Genomic DNA, 18282 nt, shown 5'->3' with positions numbered 1-18282 from the left:
TCTCGAATCGCAGCCTCTTGAATCGCTAGGATTACAGCAGCGTGCATCACCGTGCCCGGCACATAGTGGATTTTCATTTGAGAGTTCTGTGAACTCTTTTTTTAAAAAAAATATTTCTTTTTAGTTGTACACAACACCACTACTTTATTTATTCATTTTTAAACGTGGTGCTGAGGATCGAACCCCAGCGCCTGGCATATGGCGGGCGAGTGCTCTACCGCTGAGCCGCAAGCCCAGCCCCTGGGATCTCTAAGACGGTTCCTTCGGTTGAATAAGCGTGGCGTGGTTCTTTCCAGACAGTCTGTACTTACCTTGGGAATGAAGACTCCCCAGCGTTGGAACGCCGAAAGGAGAAGCAAGCTTCAGGCTCCATGACGTATTCACGAGGGCGCAGCTGGACAGAGGGCGCAGCTGGACTGAGGGCACCGCTGGACTGAGGGTGCGGCTGGAACTGAGAGTGCGGCTGGACTGAGGGCGGTGGTAACCTTCAGGGAGAAGAAATAGTTTTCAAGCTCCGGGAAGAAAAGAAAGCAAGCCCGGGAAGAATGCCAAGTTTCAGCCTCCTGGACCACGAAACTAGAATTTCCCCGCGTTTTTAAAGTTTCGATTTCTCCGAAAACTGTAAACGTGATCCCGCCCTCTTGGTGCTCACCTTTGGGAGGAGGGAGGGAATGCTCTTTACCCGAGTGAACTCCAGTTATTTGGCTTGAGACTAGAGGAACTGTCTAGCAGAAGAAACACATTAAACCCTGGGAGAACAACGTCTGGAAAAAATTTTTTTTGGAGTACACACTCCACTGTTATCCTCCAGGGAGGGGAAGAGTGGAGAAAGATTATGGAAAGGAAGGGGGATTTTACTTTGTACAGTACGCTTTTGTCAGTAAGGAAAAGAAAGAAAAAATTAAGCAAGAAAATAAGAAATACTCGAGTCACAGAATTAAGCAGTGCATTTTATTGACTTCCTCACTTAATTTTTCTAGTAGCTTCTATAATCCTGGGAGTTCTCGTTGGCAGCCAGTTGAAATTCCTCCTGATGGGTGGGACACAGTGAGGTTTGCCTGTAATGTCAGGCACTCAGGAGGCTGAGGATCACAAGTTTTTGTGAGTATGTGTGTGTGGTGGGTTTTTTTTTTTTTTTTTGTGTGTGTGTGTGTGTGTGTGTGTGATGTTGGGGATTGAACCCAGGGCCACAATTGTGCATGCAAGGCAAACACTCCATCAGCTGAGCTATATCCCCAGCCTGGGAGGCTCACAAGTTTGAGGCCAGTGTCAACAAGTTAGAGTGCCATATCTCAAAATGAAAAATTAAAAGGGGTTGGGGGGCTGGGGTTGTGGCTCTGTGGCAGAGCACTTGTCTAGCATGTGTGAGGCACTGGGTTTGATCCTCAGCACCACATTAAAAAATAAATAAATAAATAAAGGTCCATCAACAACTAATAAGATATTTAAAAAGGTGGGATTGCTGGGGATGTGACCCTGGTAGAGTGCCCCTGGGTTCAATCTCCTATACCAGAAAAGAAAAGAAATTCCTGTTGGTTGGACTGGTAGTGTAGCTCAGTGGTAAAGTCTAGCATGATCAAAGCCCTGGTTTGGACCCCCAGTACTGAAGGGAAAAAAAGAAGGAAAAGAAGTTCCTGCTGGATCCCCTGTTATTGACCTCGCAGCTGATAGTGTAGGTGTCATTCTGATTGGCTGCTCCCACTCCATAGCTCACACAAGTCACTGTTCCCTTGAGCTTTTGTTCAGTTTCCTTTGGGTGCCCTTAGAGACTGCAAGAATTGTCACAGCATGGATTTAACAATCATTTTTAGCGAGGAGAAAAGGTGTTGTGCAATAGAGGGAATTGAATTAAAGATGCCACAAACCAGATCATTTATTCCCAGTCTTGGCTGCTTGTCAGATCCTTTTGACAGAATTTTCAAAAATGCCGATTCTAAGTGGGGTTTCTCCCCAGGCACACTGACTATTATATAATGGTGCAATATTATTCAGAGGCAGAATAATATTACAGCTACATAACACACTTACATAGGGTGTGAGGCACTGGGTTCAATCCTCAGCACCACATTAAATAAATAAATAAATAAATGTCCATCAACAGTCATAAAATATTTAAAAAGGTGGGGGTGGGGTTGCTGGGGATGTGACATAGGGATAAATATACAAACAGAAGCAAACAGGCATCTTAAGAGTTTTCATTTGAAATCTTAACCATGTTAGTTATTATTGAAAAACTTATAATTTAGGAATTGATTCTCATCTTTGCCTTAATATTTCCTTTCAATATAATCTTCCCATTAGTGATATTAAGACATCAATGTAGGATGACAGCTCTCTAAAATATGCTTCCAAGTCCAAATCTTCAAAGTCATGCCAATCTTTTGCGGGGAGTGGGGGGTGCATTGAATCCAGGAGTGCTCTATTACTAAGCTACATCCACAGCCCTTTTTATTTTTCATTTTGAGACAGGGTCTCACTAAGTTGCTTAGGGCCTCACTAATTGGCTGAGGCTGACCTGGAACTTGGGATCCTCCTGCCTCAGTCTTAGAGTCACTGAGATTGCAGGCATGCACTATTGGGGTATACCAATCTTAATTGTGACTCATGCCTTTTTATGGCTTAAAAGAAGTAAACCTTTGATGGCTTATTCATGGATGCCAAAGTTGTTGCTAAAGAGGGTGCAAAAAATGTAACCTTCCCAAAATCCAGAAAGTTCATTCCCAGAATAAGCCAAAGAAAGCAAAGACTGTTGTCACAGAAAGCAAGAACAGTGTTTGCGAAAACAGATTCTTCAGTGGGCCATGGGAATGTGAGAGGCCTCTGGTCACAGACCCAATAACCTGTGGCACCAGGTGGGCGAGGCTAGGATAAGGGTTTCCCAGCACTATCAAGATAATGGCATCTGAAACAACAAAGGCCTCTTCTGAGCTTGTGCTTCCTATTGAGACAAACTCCCCTGAGGACTGGCACAGTCAGATAAAGAGAGTGCTGCTTGTCACATGTTTTGTTCACAGCCTGTTTGGAGAGTCACCTGATAAAAGCCAGCATTTCCACCTTCTCGCTGGGAGAGACCAGAGAAAATGTTTTCATTTGTCACAAGGTCAAACTCTTGGAACATAAAACAAGACAAAAGAATACTCTCAGAATTTTCTTCTTTATGACATAATACAAAAGACAGAGACGAGGATAAAAAGAGAACTATTCCTGATAGGCTATTGATCACACCCAGAAACTAATTCACAAGAGTTACAATTCAGAGAACAAAATTTTACAAATGTTTTTTTTTCATGTCAATCTGCATTTGGAAAGGAGAGGACAAGGGGGAAATTTTCTACCTTCCTCTCTTTACTGAGCATTACGGAGAGGGATCTGTGAGAACTGACTTTGGAAAGAATTCTTACCTTCTGCTGTTTCTTGTTGGCTCTTTCAGGATCCCTTCCACAGGTTCCAGAGCAAATGGAGCAGCCCAACATTTTAGGATCTCATTGTCATTGGCAGAAACTGTAGAGAAGGCAAGTTCTACTTTCTTAGGATTTTTAGCTGGGCCTGATAATTGACATGTGACAAATTAACAAGAGAAAAGTCATACAGATTTTTTTTTTCTTTTTGCGATGCTGAGAATCAAACCCAAAGCTTCACATATGCGCTCTATCCCTGAGTTACACTCTCACCCCTTTTTATTTTTATTTTTTACTTGAGACAGGGTCACACTAAGTTGCGCAGGCTGGCCGCAAACTTACCATCCTCCTGCCTCAGTTTCCTGAGTGGCTGGGATTACATACATGCATGTGCCACCATACCTACTTCAAAATACATTTGGGATGGCTGAAAATCTGCCACTGTTGGGCTGGGGATATAGTTCACTTGGTAGAGTGCTTGCCTTGCACGCACAAGGCCCTGGGTTCAATCCCCAGCACCACAAAAAAAAAAAAAAAAAAAAAAAAATCTGCTACTGTTTATACCTTTGGGCAAGTGGAGATGTGTTTTATAGACTTCTTGAGTTCTGTCCCTGGCATGGCAACCACCACTCCTCAAGGAGGGCACAACTACCCATGCCAGCATCTGACAGTGGGGAAATGAGGGGAAAAGAATATTTTTGCCCTAATTATGTCATTCTGTTGCTGAATCCCCTGAAATGTTTGTACTCTATGTTGACCTATGTTTTATGGAGTTTGTGAAGAACTTTTCACCATTTGCCCACCCACCACCCTCTTCCTTTCTGTTGGTATGAGTTTAGGCTGCATCAGGGAATGAGCTGGAACCTAAGAGGCCCTACTGCACCAAGTATCAACTTGCCCTGGGCTACTATGTGGAAAACGCCTCACCTACAACATGGGAGGCTGTGGAGTGGGAAGAGACTAACCCAATCAGGATACAAAATGGAATGTACACTATGATTACAACTCTGCAAAAATATATCTGCCAATGGACTAATATTGGATATAAACAAGCAAAAATGAAAGTATAACTGCATGTCTGGTAAGAATTGGGATGAGTTTTCTTTTGTGGTTCTCTCTCTTTTTTTAAATCTTCCTGTCACTATAGATTTTGTAATGAAAGTTATATATTTTTAAATTTCTTAGTGTAGACAATGCTTTTCTTTAAATATTTCCTGTTATGTCATTCATTTGCACAATTATATTGATTTGGGACAAAAATTTTAGAAGCTAAATACAACCAAGTTGGTGAATACCAAAAATATATAAGTATATTTAATTCTAGTATCAACATGAAATACTATCAATATGGACACTTATGCCTTTCATTTTTATGTAGAGAGGTAGAAAAGCCAGTTGTATATATGAACTATGGAGGCAAACAAAAGGATTTGAATCCTCATTCAGAACTTACTAGTTCTGTGATCTTGAGTAAGGTATTCACCTTTTAAGTCCATATTTCTCACCTACAAATCAGAGCTTATAAGGGCCAAATTGTCTTGAATTTCCCACAAAACAGGCTTTATTTAAATGTAGTATTTATTTCAATCTTCATCTTTCTCTTCAGGCATAAGTATGAACTTTTCCCTTTCTTTTACAGATGAGAAAATGGAATCTTACAGAAGTAAAGCAATTTGCGAAGGTCATACAGCCAAGTAAGAAAAGAGTTGGAGGGCTGGGATTATCGCTCAGTGATAGAGCATTTGCCTAGCACCAGGTGAATACTGGGTTCCATCCTCAGTACCACATAAAAGTAAAATAAAAATAAATTTCCATCTACAACTAAAAAAGTATTAAAAAAAATAGAGTTAAAATTCAAAGCCAGGGTCAATCTGACCCTAGGACTCAAGGTTTTAACAATACTTAATCCTAGAAAATGTGGTCTACATGTACAATGGAGTTTTATTCAGCCATAAAGAAAAAAAATGAAATTATGGCATTTAAAGGAAAATGGATGGAACTTGAGACCATCATGGTAAATCAAACTCAGAAAGTTAAGGGTTGGCCAGGTGCCATGACCCAAGCCTGTAATCCCAGCAGCTTGGGAGGCTAAGGCAGAAGGATCACAAGTTCAAAGCCAGCCTCAGCAAGAGTGAGGCGCTGAGCAACTCAGTCAGACCCTGTCTCTAAGATAAAATAGGGCTGGAAATGTGGCTCAGTGGTTGAGTGCCTCTGAGTTCAATCCTCAGTACCCCTCTCCCCCCAAAAATGAAAGTTAAGAGTCATATATTTTCTCTCATATGCAGATGCTTGAGAGGAAAAAGGAAAACAAAGGTGGGGATGGATCTCCTAAAAATCAAAGGGAGATCAGTAGAGGAAGAGATGGGCGATGGGGAGTGAGGGGGGAAGTGCTGGGGAGTTATGTTGGCCAAATTATGTTGTTATATTGTGTGCACATACAAATATGTAACAACCAATCCCATCAATATGTACAACTATAATGTACCAACTAAAAAAAAATGTAGGAAAAAAACAGTACCTTATCTTGCCTTACATAATTAAGTCCTGCTATACATAATTCAAAAGGTGGCCCAGAGGTTAAATGATTTATTTAAAACAATTTTCACAGTGTTTGCCACACAGTAAACATTTAAAACATGTGAGCCATAGTCATATATGTCAGAGAAGACAGGAATGTAGGTGTAAAGACATTCTTAGGTATTAACAGTGACTTGTGGGGTTTGTCATATCTGCCTGGCTAGGAAGGGGGCCGGCGCTTTCTTCACTGTCCTCAGTCCTCCTTCTCCCATCACATGCCTCTTCCAAGATGTACAACTGGGCAAAGTGGACAGCCTTCCCTGAATTAAAACAGGAACTTTAGATGCAAAAGGCCAAGATAATTCTGAAATAGTAAACAATAATAAGGGAAAATATAGCCAGGTGCCATGGTACAAGGCTATAATCCCATCCATAATTCTCCACATTATGCTTTTCCTCCAAGGTCTTGGTGCAAGGTGATGAACCTTGGTTTTACTCTCCATGGTCCCTTGGAGTCACCTTTTTCTGAGATATGAATATCCATCTTTTGTGATCAGAAACTGATGTCAGCATTTTGTTCTATTGTTTCAGGCAAATAAATAAATAAATAAAACTGTACAGCAATTGGGTTTTTCTATGCTCTTCCCATCAGTATCGACATAAATAATGTGATTTATTCAGACCACCCTTTTGCTCGAGAAATTCCATTTTGGGGAATTTATAAATATACTAGAAAAGGAAAACATTGTATGCCTACACGCCTGGCTTAATTTTAGTGGCATAAAATTGCTTGACACAAATAAAAAGGAAGTGTCTATTGAAATTTCATTATTTGGCTAGGATGTTGTACAACTACTAAAAATTATAATTTTGAAGACCATTCTAGAACATGGAGAAATGCCTACATTAGTTAGCCACTGTTACTAAACAAACAGCCAGTCATAAAATAATAAAGATTGTTTTAGTCAGCCTTTTTGCTGCTGGGACTAAAAGACCTAACCAGAACAAATATAGAGGAGGAAAAGTTTATTTGAGAGCTCACAGTTTCAGAGATCTTAGTCCACAGAAGGCTGGCTCCATTCCTCAGGGCTTAAGATGAGGCTGAACATCATGGAGGAAGAGTGTGGCAGAGGGAAGCAGCTCACAGGGTGATCAGAAAGCAGAGAGAGAGAGAGATCTTCACTTGTTAGATACAAATATATACCTCATAGTCACACCCACAATGCCCCACTTCCTCTATATGTCACTCAGCTAATCCCAAAAAAAAAGTTTAATTCACTGATTGGATTAAGGCTGTCACAACCTGATCATTTCTTCTCTGAACTTTCTTAAATTGTCTCACATGTGAGCTTTTGGGGGACATCCCACACCAAACCATAACAAATGTTTATTTCTCATTCATGCATTTTCAGGTCAGTTAGGATTTGTCTGATTTAGTTAGGATTGTTTGAACTTGGCTCAGGCCGTGAGTTGAGTTGAAGTTGGCTTCATATGTCTCTCATTCCTTGGTGACCAATGGGCCATTCAGGGCATGTGTTTCATATGACAGAAACCCAAGAGAACAAATTCAATGCTAAAAACATATGACATGTGTCCACATCACAGATACTAATATTTCATTGGCCACATCAAGTAACATGGCCAAGTCCACATAAGAAAATATCCCCAGCTCTAATGTTAGAAACTGCAAAGGGTCAAGACATAGGAGGGGGTGAATTATTTGGAACAATAATACAGTCTGTAGCAGTGCTTCACAAAAATGTTAAATACAAAAAAGCACATGGAAATGATATAAAGATGATTACAAAATTTGATCATAACTATGTAAAAGTGTTTTTATATCAATAAAGAATGGAAATAAATAAGCAAACTGAAAAAAATCATGCCTGGAAATTGATACGATATAAGTACCTTTTATTTTTTTTCTCCATTTCTCAAACTTACATGACAATATTATATTACCCTCCTTTTTTATACCTTTATTTTATTTACTTTTATTTTTATATGGTGCTGAGGATTGAACTCAGTGCCTCACACATGCTAGGCAAGTGCTCTACCACTGAGCTACAGTCCCAGCCCCTACCCTCCTTTTTTAAAGGAAGTTTTTGAAGCTTCTCACAGCTGGAAACTCTGTCATCTGAATAATTTTGTTGTTTTATCCATCATATTAAGGCAGTATAATAGGAAAAAAACAAGAAACATCCCATACTTGAAACAATAGGGGGCAGGGGAGAAGTTTTTCCATTCAATCCTTGTTCAGGACAGCCGGCCATTAGGTTACAACTGGTCCCTTGGTGAGCCAGAACAGTTCAAAATGTCAGCTAAGAGAGTTTCTCCAAACCCAGTCTGCTCTTCCCACCTCTGGAAGGCTGAGGACCTGTATCTGAAATTATATCCAAGAGTATTTCCACATTTTTTTTCCTGGATTGAAGCCTCCTCAGTATCTATCAAGTTTCCCAAACTTTTATAAAAGTTAAAAACAGTCTGAAAATAGGAATATTTCCAAAGCAATTTAAAAACCCATATTATAAAATTACACAATGAGTACAGTGGCTCTTGCCTGTAGTCCCAGCTATTTAGGAGGCTGAGATAAGGGGATCATTTGAACCCTGAAAGTTCAAGGCTTTGTCTTTAAAAAAAAAAAAAAAAAAAACAGGGCTAGGGCTGGGGCTCAGTGATAGAGCGCTGGCCTAGCACACACACACGTGAGGCACTGGGTTTGATCCTCGGCACTATATAAAGATGAAATAAAGATATTGTGTGTCCACCTACAACTAAAAAGTAAATATTAAAAAAACAAAACCAAAGCAGGGTGCTGCTGTGCATGCCTGTTATCCCAAGACTCAGGAGGATGAGGCAAGAGGATTTCAAATTCGAGGTCAACTTCAGCAACTTAGCAAGACTTTGTCTCAAAAAGGAATAGGGATGTAACTTAGTGGCATAACACTCCTGGTTCAAAACCCAATACCCCCCCCAAAAAAAAAACCCTTACAAAGGCAAGATTTTATTGAAGGGCATGAGAATGGCTTATCCATTTGGGGAGCTGACTAAAGAAAGAGAACTGATTTTATTTCTAATATATTTCCCAAACATTGGAAAAAGGATATGCCAGGAAGATTTACATAGATTCTGATAGGATACAACAACTTCTGTGAACAGTCTGGAATGGAATGAATTGGATGCTATCTTCAATATATTCTTTTTAAAGCAATAGAATGGCCACAAAGGCCACTTCACCATCAGGGGGATGGTAAAAATTTCATGGAGGAGATGGGCATTTGAAGCACTTGACTGAAGAGTAAGGATTTCAAAAGTGGAAGGTTAAAGACTGAAAAAAAAAAAAATGTCAGGGACAGACCAAGAGCCAGGAATGTGTGTGAGTGGTATAGGTGATAAGAGTTGCCACCCAGGCTCCCTATAAAAGAGCTCTGAGGGTTGGACTATAAAATCAACACCAAATCATCATGAAAAGGATCAGAGAGGTGCAAAGGCCTCTCATAGACAAGTTTCAGACCAGCAGCAGTGTGAGGCTGTGTAGCATACATGAGTGTATTGACACGTGTAGAAATGAATGTAAGCAAAGTGTGTATGTGTTGCGGTAAATGAGGAAAGACTGGAGGTCAACCCAGAAACTTTAGAAATTAAGGGGAAAAATTTCACCTAGGCAGACAGTATTGAACTAATGGTCCTTGGCATTCTAAATTTGAGTTAGCTTATAAACCTGACCTGCATAGTCCTTGTGCTGAAAATATCTTTATTTTAGAAATAATTGCAATATAAGATATTTCAATAGTCTGATATAGCCTGAGTACTCCTTACATTTGAGTCAGATTACCAGCTCCCCTTATTGTAAAGTTCTGCTCTTATAATTTGGCTTCCTATGCTATTGTTGAATGCACAGATTAGCAAAAGCCTTTGACCCAACTTATTACAGCAATCCTCAACGTGAATTAACAAAGTGGCATTTTGATTCATGCATTGGTCTTGGTTAGCATAAAGCCATCCCCTAGAGACTGATCTAGACTTGGTGCAAAGAGGAAATCAAGTTCTGAACCTGTAAAGCTTGAGACCTATAACCATATGAGATGCTAGCCCAGGTGCCACCCTTGAGACCCAGTCAAAGTAATTGGTCTAGAAGACTCCCTACCACCCCGACAAAATAGGCCAGTGAGGTGCATTAGGTGTTGGGGTACATTAGGACACTGGAGGTGTAGTTAAGGGTGTGGTTAGGAGAGTCACTCAAGGAGAATCATGGGAAGCCTGGAGAACTGGCTTGGTTTGAAGGCTGTGGGGACTTACAGGAGGTGTGCTAGCAGAGGATGTCATAAAAGCAGTTCTCTGAGGATAAACTGCTTGCATGACAGAACCAAAGCTGGATTGAGTTAGGAAGACTGGAGACAGGGGATCAATCCTAAGTCTGCTGTAATTGTACAAGGAGGAGAGGTGGACCCAGATAAAAGCAGTGCCACTGCAAGCCAGGCTCAGCCCCAAGAGACATTTCTGTGGCTCCAGGCCATACTGATGTGCCTTGGTTTTCTTACATATAATATTATAAAGGAACAGCTGCCATCTGTCAAGAAGGAAAGCTCTGCTTTTTCTGGCTCCCTATGTTATTTATAATAATTTTCAGAAGGCTGCCCTCTTTTCATAAAGGAGGTAGAGGTGTTTAATGGCTCTTGAGGCAAAGCAGAGCTTATGAAATTTCTCGGACTGGGAACATTCTGAACTAATCCCGAACACAATATTTCTCTCCAGTCCTGAAAACCGCTGAATACTGTCTAAAATAATATGATTGCCCCCAACACCAATGACATGGCTAAACAGAACTTCTGTTGCTCCATAGTCCTTAATTGCTGTAAGCAGTGCAGGCTTATAGCGTTCTGTGTCCTCTACTCTCTTGCACAGAATTGCTACATCTTTGGGCCTATAGCCACATTGGAAGAGGCTGTGACATCTTTCTACCACATAGTTTGCTATTTGTTCTATGGTTAGGTTAGTCTTGGTTTCAAACACCCAGGTAGAGCCTGGGCAAACATTGCTTCCTCATAGGATGCTTCTTGGAATAATGCCAATGTGTCCAGAGACATGCTGGAGGGAGGGTTTGCTTTGATCATCTTCATTTCTTCTTTCATGACATTTGCTATTTCCAGAGCACAGTGGATCCCGTCGGTGATTGTTTTTCGAGGAAACTGAGCAGAAGGAGGGGGAAGGCCGTTGTCATCTGCATGATGGACTTGGAAAGGGTCCAGAAAAATCCAGAGGATCCCTTGGTGAAGGTGTTCACTTCCAACCCCCTTCACCTTAAGGTGGGTGATACTTCTAGCCTTCGAGTACCAATCACCATATTTACTGCAGAAATTCTCAGTCTCATCCATCACTATGTGTTTAATCTTTGGGAACTCCCCTTGCATGAAGGTTTTCTGGGTCACAGCATGGAAGGTGGTTTTTTGACTGTAAGGATGAAAAAGAGAAGAGGGTTTCAGATATATAAACCAAGGAAACACTAGCATTCATTACTCTCTGGATTGGAATCAGGCTAATTCTCGGCAGACAGATTCATCAATTCAGTAGTGTTGTGAGTAATGCAAAACTGCTTAACTTACAAGCTACTTGATAGATAGAATGCAGAATTTTACACACTCTTCTTTGGGGTCATCTAGTTAAATATGCACATCAAATTTTCATTATTATAAAATAGGTAGATTTTATTGTTTCTATTAGCGGTCCATTTCTACTGCTTGACCATCTTTTTTTAATATTTATTTTTTAGTTTTAGGTGGATACAATATCTTTATTTTATTTTTATGTGGTACTGAGGTTCGAACCCAGTCCCTCAGAGGTGCTAAGCACTCTAACACTTGAACCACAACCCCAGCTCCACTTGACCATCTTTTGAAGATGAGATCCATTCAGCTAAAGGAAATCTCCACAGTAATTTGTACCTGTTACTACCATTTCTTTGCTTTCTGTCTTTTTTAGGGCTGGAGCATAGTCTTCTAGAGGCATATCATAATCTTTATAAACAGAAAAGTTACACACTAATCAAATTCCTCTAAAGCAAATTCTATTTCTTCATTACTCATAGAACAAAACTGGAAACTTCTTTAGGTTTGGGAGGCTTTTTCTCTCAGCTCAATGTCTCTTTATGTTGTAGCATATGTATGTATGTGCATACTTATATAATTATAAATATGTTTGTGTGTGTGTGTGTGTATATATATATATATAATCATATATACATATAACTTCCCCCTTAACAAATTTGGTTATTTCTTACCTTCTCTAATTTTAATGTAAGTAACAGTACACACTCCTACAGATTCCCTAATTTTGTTTAATGCAGTCCCTGAGCCTTTTTTCTCTATGCCTTGATCCGTAACTATTCTTCTCTTTCAGTTTGGACTGTTGTGAGCGCTTGAAGAAGTGATTCTTAGCTATCTCTGTATCCCATCACCCCCATCCCCCTAATTTGTTGAATTAGCCATTTAAAATTTTTTGTTGTTGTAGATTGACACATAACCTTTATTGTATTTGTTCTTATGTGATGCTGAGGGTTGAACCCAGTGTCTCACACATGTCAGGTGAGCACTCTACCACTGGGCCACAACCCTAGCCCTGAATTAACCTTTTGACAGGGATCTTTATATATATATATATATTTATTTATTTATTTATTTTTATTTATATTTATATATTGAGTTGTACACGAACACACAGTATCTTTATTTATTTTTATGTGGTTTTGAGGACCAAACTCAGTTCCTCACACATTCAAGGCAAGCATTTTACCACTGAGCTACAGCCCCAGCCCTTGACAGGGATCTTTTTAAAACTAAGCCATAAAGCTTAATAATGAATATAGTCCTGGAGTTGTGGCTTAGTGGTAGAGTGCTTGCCTGACATGTGTAAGGCCCTGGGTTTGATCTTCAGCGCTGTATATAAATAAATAAATAAGATAAAAAGATCCATTGACAACTAAAAAATAATAATGAATACAGTCCTTAGCAGAGTTCACAGGATCCTTCATAATCTTATATCTGCCTCCCTTCCCATACCAACACCTACCACATACCCCCTGTCCCACACTGTTCCTATCAGACTTATCACTCTGGATCTCTGTGTCTCCATGCCTTTGAACTTGCTGTGCTCTTTGTTTGGAAAACACTCCAGTTTTATTTCTCCTACTGATTTATTAAGAGTGTGCCCCCTCCAAAAAAAAGAAAAAAGTGTGCCCAAGAGTCTCTTTCACCAGAGTATTTGCTGATATTCCTACCACTTGTTAAAATAAGCATATCTTTCTTATACTAATTACACAACATTATGTTGTTTCTTTTTAACAATAAAGTCTTTGATATACTTTCCCCTCTAACACTGCTCCTTACAAGCAGGCTGAAAAACTCATACATTTAATATATAAATGGTATTTCAAAAGATTTCTTTTTTTTCAAAAGCATTTCTTGAATATAGTAAACCAAATCAAAAATCAAAATGAATTTGCCCTCATTGACTGAATTGTATAATAACCAATATATATTATTGAATTGAAAACTAGAGATTTAAATTAGAATTAATTTTTCATGTGTTCTAAAATTATTGATGTAGAGCAAGATGTTATTTAAAAAGTCAAATTATATTTAAATTTTGAGTCCCTACTAAGCACAGTGAGTAATCTTATGACTTTAAAATATTATCAAGCAAAAGGTATATTTTTTTAAAAATAGCCAGGTGTGGTGGCGTACACCTGTAATCCCAGGGTTCAGGAGGCTGAGGCAGGAGGATCAAGAGTTCAAAGCCAGTCTCAGCAACCTATCCAGGCATTAAGCAACTCAGTGAGACTATACATATATATATATATATGGCCTGGGGATGTGGCTCAGTGGTTAATCCCCAGTTCAATCCCCTGGGTTCAATCCCCAGTATCAAAAAAACCCCAGATATATTAATTTCTACTTGTCATAGATTTAAAGCCACAAGTGTGGCTTTAATCCACGATCTATGGCTTTATAAATTTAAGTTATACATATTTGGCTTATTTATAATATTTTAAACTTGAACATTACAAATTACCCATTTACAACTCAACTACCTGATCATTTGGATATAGGTAACTGGTTTGGGCTCAAACTTCTGCTGGAAAGAGGCATCACAAAATCTTCAACTGAAAACACATTTTTTAAGTTTAGTTGGTAAAATTCTTACATCACAAAATCCCTTAGGGTGACACTCTCACAAACATAGAGGATCTCTTTAGGTTTGCAGTGGAACAAGTTCTTCACTTCCTCCATGATCTTCATGGCTAGGGCTGTCTTCCTGGTTCCTGGAAGGCAGTGGATGAACAATTCCCGAGTTTCCTGAAGGCTCTTGGAAAGCAACTTGCTCTGCTCCTCTACAAGCAGGCTAAAAAACTCACAGCCCAGCTGGTCACTCAGAAGAGACCTGGAGCACAGTGAGATGACCACAAGGGCCTGCAGCAAGTTCTCCATTTCATCCACATTGGAGAGCCTGTAGGATTGTGGGTAGTGTACAAGGACTTCACCAGGTCTACACTGTCCGCTGGCCAGGTGGATCAGCCTTGGAATGATGCACATTTTCCCTGTGTAGCCACTAACACTTTGCAGTTTCTGCTTTAACTGATGAGCAGTGTTTCGAGCATATTCAAACCCTTCAATCCAATTTGGCTCTATTAACACTGTGTAGAGTACCAGGGGGCTGTTAATTGCTATCAGGAGAGCATCGCACAGGACGTTCTGCTCTTTGCTTAAGCCAACATCATCAGCCCAGCTTCTAGAAAATATCACAATTCCCTGAGAACAAGGGCACATCTGTGTCTTCATTAATTCCTCCAGTTCTTTATGATCTGAGAACAGCTTCTTACAGAGGGATTCTGGTTTAAATTGTATCATTTCTTCTTGTGTCACTGAAAATTTGAGGAACAGGAGTGAGTTACCAACATTTACAAAAGCATAACTAAGTATTCCCACAACATAGTAGGAAAGGGATGACTTTCGCTATCGGTTTCCTAGTTGCAAAGAGAACATCCCCTTTTCACAGTCCAAGGCTGAAGTCAGTCCAAGGACTCTTCACAGTCTAAGGCAGCTCTAGCACAAGGGAAGAAAGCTCTTAGGGAGGGATCTTTTCAGAACAGCCTCCTAGCTCTTTCCTTCAACCCTGGTCTACAACTGCTGGGAAGGAGCTCCTTCCTGCCCAGGACCTTGTACATGCGAGGCAAGCACTCTGCCAACTGAGCTATATCCCCAGTCCCCCTGTTAAGGACTTTTAATGAACCTGATGCTTTTGGAAAACTAAGAGCTTTCTTTCAGAACAGTGATTCTTAACCAGAGGCAACTCTGCCCCTGCCTAGGAGACATTTGACAATGTCTAGAGAATGTTTGATTGTTACAACTAAAAGGATGCTACTGGCATCTAGTGGGTAGAGGCCAGGAATGCTGTTAAACATCTGATAATGCACAAGGCATCCTCTTTCCCCCACAAAAAAGTATTATGTAATCCAAATGTCAATAGTGCTGAGGTTGAGAAGGAGTTCAGGTGATCCCATATATACATATAAGCATGTGTGTGTATGTGTGTGTGTGTGTGTATCTATATCTATCTATCTATCTATCTATCTATTTATTTATTTATTTATTTATTTCAGGACCATTATGTCTGTTTAATCTTACACATGGCTTTCTCTAAGAAGAAAGACTTGGACCAATTGCTACTGATTTCTCCCAGCTGTTTTTTCCCCCAGTGTTGAAGATTGAACCCAGGGTATTGCACATGCTAGGCAAGCACACTACCACTGAGCTCACCCTTAGTGCCCATCTTAATTTTACAAAACAAATAGTTTACTCAGCTGAAATCAAGAGGGAATACCTGGAAACAAACGTTGTTGCAGAACTCCCTTAAATTCCATGACTTTCATGGGATAGGTTGGGCTTCTTAGGGCAGATGAAGTTGATGAAATCAGGTGAGCACTGTAGTCAGTAGCCAAACTGGGAGGAGCTAAACAATCACATGGAAAGTTGTTTTAGACAAAAATAAAGATCAGAAGTAAAAGAACTTTTTTACTGCTCTTCCTATTGGACACATGTGATATGTATGGTGCCTAAGCTGCTGTCACTCTAACTATGTCTCAACCAGCCTGCATGTCAAGAATGAAGTCTGGGGACAGCTGCAGGGGTCATGCACAATCTAACTCACTGTGTGCTCATCTTAGACAAGTCATATGCCAGAGGGAGGTGATGATCCCTAAGTGTCCTTCCAACTCTAATGATCTGATTCCAGGTCATCTCTAAGAAGAAAGGGTATCTATTAGGGGGTCAGTGAAGGTTAAGTACAGGTTGATTTTATTCTTACAGTTGTTGTTTAAGTCTCTTTTTTGGTGCCTGTGTGGGTGGGGAGGAAGGTGAATCAAACAAATTTAAATTCTGAACCAGAAAAAGAATGATCAAATAAAATTCTCTAATCACTGGAGTCTTGATCTGATGATCTAAGCTTCTTTTATCAAATTTGGAACGTGCTAACAATGAAGCCCAGGTAATAAGCTCAGTTCATTCTGTAAGTCCTTTGTGGATTGATTAGGAATCACCAAGGCTGTAAGGGAACAAAACTCTAAGGGAAGTAATAACACTAGGGGTTCTCCTCCCCCACTGCCACCCCCTGTCCTAGGAACTTCTTATCATTTCCCCCTATTTGGTAGTGCCACAAACCCAGTGGTTTAAAGTATTAGCTCCCAGGGGTACTGAAACAGTTCATATTTGTCAAAATATGTTTCCCTTGAAAGTCTTAGTGCAAAGTAATTCTTTTTTAAAGGATTAATGGGACTAACCTATATTTTTTGTGGTTGTAGATGGATAGCATGCCTTTATTTTATTTGTTTCATTTTTATGTGCTAAGCATCGAACCCAGTCCCTCACATATGCTAGGCAAGCACTCTGCCACTGAGCTACAGCCCAGCCCTTCAAAATCATTCTTAAAGAGTGTTTCTCCAAAAATCATCTGTAGGCTGAGACTTTCCACTAAGAGTAGGAAAATCAGCCTACAAAACTTTTTAAGGAAGCCTTTATAGTGCATAAAAGGAAACTTTCTCTAATTCATGATTGATGGCATACTAAAACTTTCTCCAAACGGAGTGAAATCCAAGTATTTCTTAACCTCAAAGAGTTCAGATTCTGAGTCTTTGGAACTAAATATGTTAGAAAAAGGACACCATCATTACAGAACCTTTGTAAGCAAAAAGCACATTTCTATTTTAAAAGGCAGAGAAGGAAGCTCCTCCCTCCCTCCCTAGACAGTGACTCACTTCCCTCTTTACCTGACTGAATATCCAGCATCATGACCACCCATTGCTCAGCCGTCAGCCTTGTGACAGAATTGTCCCTCATGATCCAGGAATCTGGGGCCTCTGCAAATACTATACAACAGAAAGGCTCTACTTGAACCACACAGACATAACCAAACAGGACATCTTTGTGGTATACATTCAAGATTTTGGTAGTAAACTTCACCTTGGGCTTCTCACAACAGAAGTGGAAGGTAGGCAATTTTTCTATGCAGTTTTCTATTTCTTTTTTTAGTAACTCAGGTTCACTTTTTCTTTCCTACATCCAAACACTTCTTTGCTCTTATCATCGACCCCGAAAATTAGGTATCCCCCTTGAGTGTTGGCAAATGCAGAGATGTAATGAGGCAGCATCTCTTTAACCCGAGGTACAACCTTTTTGGTGGTGAACCTTTTAAACTCGACATGTGTTGACTCTGTAAAGTTGAGTTTCTCCTTATATGTGAGTTTATCCCTTTCAAAAAATTCCAAGGCAGACATCTTCATGTCTTCCTCTTCCTGAATGTATCTGTTGAGAGCTTTCTGAGGATGCAGCTTTGGTCTAGCTCTTAGAGCTCTAGATGATTTCTCTCTGAGAAGCTCCAGGGCATTGCTGGCACTCAAGTTAATGGCAGAAGTCACATCTCTCTGATATAAATTGGAGCGCAAGCTGCAAATCCTCAGTGGTAGGCTGCAAACATTTGGGCTCCATGATTTCACAAAAATCAGGAGATTGTGCCCATACTGCATGTAGTCAAGGTATTTCTGTGAACCTGAAGGAAGGAGCTTTTGGAATGAAGTTTCCAAATCCAGTCCCAGTCCATGACATTGGTAACTGTAGGTTTCATCATCAATCTCTGCTTTGATCACACCCCCTCCAGAATTTAACAGTGCACAAATAGCCTGGATGATATTTGAATTCTCAATTCTTTTCAAACTGTTATTGGTCATCCTTTTCCTGTTCTCTTCTCCAAAAGTCACTTTGCCCACTTTTATGATGAGCTCAGCATAGTGCAGTTCTACATCAGTTTTGAGACTTTCCAT

The 18282-nt window shown here is 40.0% G+C and overlaps 2 protein-coding genes and 1 long non-coding RNA gene across 3 annotated transcripts in view; 1 reads left to right on the top strand and 2 right to left on the bottom strand.

Moving 5' to 3' along the window:
- Positions 1-474, bottom strand: part of Slfn13 (schlafen family member 13) — a 19217-nt gene extending 18743 nt beyond the window's left edge. Inside the window, exon 1 of the mRNA XM_076869115.1 lies at positions 312-474. Within this exon, the coding sequence (XP_076725230.1) occupies positions 312-373 (62 nt within the window). The 5' untranslated portion in view covers positions 374-474. The remainder of the gene's footprint in view (positions 1-311) is intronic.
- LOC143409187 (uncharacterized) overlaps positions 1-11208 on the top strand; it is an 11846-nt gene extending 638 nt beyond the window's left edge. The window contains exons 2-5 of the long non-coding RNA XR_013092623.1: positions 3431-3512; positions 4238-4479; positions 5038-5154; positions 11066-11208. This is a non-coding gene — a long non-coding RNA (uncharacterized LOC143409187). The remainder of the gene's footprint in view (positions 1-3430; positions 3513-4237; positions 4480-5037; positions 5155-11065) is intronic.
- Positions 10542-18282, bottom strand: Slfn14 (schlafen family member 14). The gene is given in 6 exon segments (XM_076869116.1): positions 10542-10924; positions 10927-11366; positions 14115-14832; positions 15792-15920; positions 17233-17505; positions 17508-18282. Coding segments are annotated over 6 exon segments (2718 nt in total).

The sequence above is a fragment of the Callospermophilus lateralis genome, chromosome 11, assembly GCF_048772815.1.
Source record: "Callospermophilus lateralis isolate mCalLat2 chromosome 11, mCalLat2.hap1, whole genome shotgun sequence".
Taxonomy (NCBI): Eukaryota; Metazoa; Chordata; class Mammalia; order Rodentia; family Sciuridae; genus Callospermophilus; species Callospermophilus lateralis.
Note: the sequence above shows the minus strand (reverse complement) of the source record. Positions and strands in the feature narration are given on the sequence as shown.